This window comes from Eurypyga helias, unplaced genomic scaffold, assembly GCF_000690775.1.
Source record: "Eurypyga helias isolate BGI_N326 unplaced genomic scaffold, ASM69077v1 scaffold15527, whole genome shotgun sequence".
Classification (NCBI taxonomy): domain Eukaryota; kingdom Metazoa; phylum Chordata; class Aves; order Eurypygiformes; family Eurypygidae; genus Eurypyga; species Eurypyga helias.
In genome coordinates, this window is record NW_010259958.1 from 39,793 (window position 1) to 42,200 (window position 2,408).

Genomic DNA, 2,408 nt, shown 5'->3' on the forward strand with positions numbered 1-2,408 from the left:
CAAGAGTCATTAGTTTCATGGTGTCTATTGAGTTCTCATAATCACAACCTGAAATAATGAATTTTAGTTTGACATACTACATTAAAAAGAAAACCTTCATGAAATAAAAATAATTTTAATCCATGAAAGCAGCTGGATGATGTGACTTCTAAATTGCATAAATATTTTCCTAGGCGTTCCTGGAAAGAAAGACACTAAACAAACCAGAAATCCCCAAACCCATCCAGAAATGCTGATATAGCACAAAAATATTTAAGTAACTACTTTTATCTTTTTTGAAGATTTACTGATTTTGTTCCTACATAGGGGTGGGTGGAAGTAGAAAGAGAAATAAGGCTTTTTTGATACAGTGTGTTTTACGTAAGTTTTTATGAATTAGAATGATACTGAACCTCCCTAAATAAGTAGTGGTACTTTTACCCATGAAGGATAAAAGTAGCGGTTTAAAACACAATTGGATAACAGGCCTACAACTACAGACTTATAGACATATGCAGCTTATTTACAGAATGACAAAGTTCATGTTTAAAATTCTCAAATCAGCACGGATACAAAGATCTTATTTAATACTTGCTGTTCCTTTCTGAATATATAAATTTTGGTAGAAGGTCATCAGGTTAGACTGGTGGTTATATGTGTAGTGGTGACCTTTCAGTGCTACTCTCATTTATACCTTTGTTATGCAATAGATCTACATGGAATGACATAATTTCCTGTTATGGTTTTGATGTTCACAAACATATGTGGTACAGCTGTTCTTAAATAACTTGTTGCATGCTGATTCAAGTCTAATGTCCAGTGTGAGTTTCCAGTACATGATACTGGTGTATCTCTATAGAGGATGTGTACAATTTTAATTTACTTTAACTGTAAGATACCTTGTAAAGAGCAATAACCTTTGGTTTTAAGGTGATAGGAGGGATGATTTCCTCTAAAGTCATTGTAAGACATATAGCTTCTACCACAATTTCATGTGCCAACCTGAGGCTTAAACTAAACTTTCTGTCACTTTTTCCTTCTATTAAAGATTTCTCGTATGGAGTACGTCCATTCAAAGAACGTGATATACAGAGATGTAAAACCTGAGAACTTCTTAATAGGACGACCTGGAAACAAAACCCAGCAAATCATTCATATTATAGATTTTGGTTTGGCAAAGGAGTATATAGATCCAGAAACAAAGAAGCACATACCATATCGAGAACACAAGAGCCTTACAGGAACAGCTAGATACATGAGTATAAATACACATTTAGGAAAAGGTATGTGTGTTTTTCAAGTGGAGACACAAGAATTCAGCAGCTGTCACTTGTCTGAAATCATCTTATTTCCAAGTTGCAATTTTTCTCAGTCTGTAGTCATTAAGAACTGTGTAAAACTTTAGTTTGTCCTTATGGAAATACTCTTTATGGGAATAAGGTTCTCTGGGTTTCTAATCATCATGGTCATGTCTCAGCAAATAATTATTTTTGTTGGATTACCTATAAAAGAAAGGTGACGTGTATCTTTTTGAATCCTAACATCTTCATTAGAAATATACCTGGAGAGAAGATGGGGTGAGTGGGAAGGTGGATATGCTTATTGAAGCTATCGAAGTGCATAAATTGCAACAACAGAGGTTTTCAGTGTTACCTTGCCCTTTTTTTTTCTCTTTGAAATGCAACATGTAGTGGAGTAAAAGTAGCTTATATTTGATGCTGATTTCTTGATGATTTATTAATGCTTACACTGTTAATGGGGCTTTGTCAGAGTAGTTAAAGGTTATGATAGTATTGTAAATACGAGCTAAAGGAGTGACAGGATATTTAGAGGTAAGCTGTTATTTAATTACTGAATTTAGCAGGAAGAAGGTCGTGAGCACTCTAAACGGTCTGTTCCAGTTATATATATGTTTTCTAGTGAAAACGGATGTCATGCTGTTGAATTTGTGTAAACCAGTTGCCTATTGCTGCATGGTAATATCTAATCAGGTTGCTCTTTGAATTGGTCATAAAAAAATGTTGCACATCAAAGTTGCTTCAAGTTAATATGGCAAGTGAGAAACCATTCACATTTTCCAGATAGCAATAAGGTATTTTATCAATAAAATCAGACCACAGTAGTTTGTGGTTAGCACAAGATCATTGAGTTCAACCGTTAACCTAACACTGCCAAGTCTAATCCTAAACCATGTTCTGAAGCATCTTTTAAATAAGTCCAGGAACAGTGACCACTTCCCTGGGCAGCCTGTTCCAGTGCTTGACAAACCTTTTGGTGAAGAAATTTTTCCTAATATCCAATCTAAACCTTCCCTGGCTTAACTTTTATGCCACTTTCTCTTGTCCTATTGATTGTTACCTGTTTTTAACAAAGTTGTTCAACTTCTTTGTCCGTGACACAGTCGGTGGGATTTAGTGCACCCTCAGCAA

At 35.0% G+C, this 2,408-nt stretch overlaps 1 protein-coding gene across 1 annotated transcript in view; it reads left to right on the forward strand.

Moving 5' to 3' along the window:
- The window catches only part of LOC104512027 (casein kinase I), a gene marked incomplete at its 3' end in the record, with an annotated part of 20,114 nt that extends 18,852 nt beyond the window's left edge, over positions 1 to 1,262 (forward strand). Inside the window, exon 5 of the mRNA XM_010154852.1 lies at positions 1,028 to 1,262. Coding sequence (XP_010153154.1) covers positions 1,028 to 1,262 — 235 coding nt within the window. The remainder of the gene's footprint in view (positions 1 to 1,027) is intronic.
- Between the last annotated feature and the right edge of the window lie 1,146 nt (positions 1,263 to 2,408).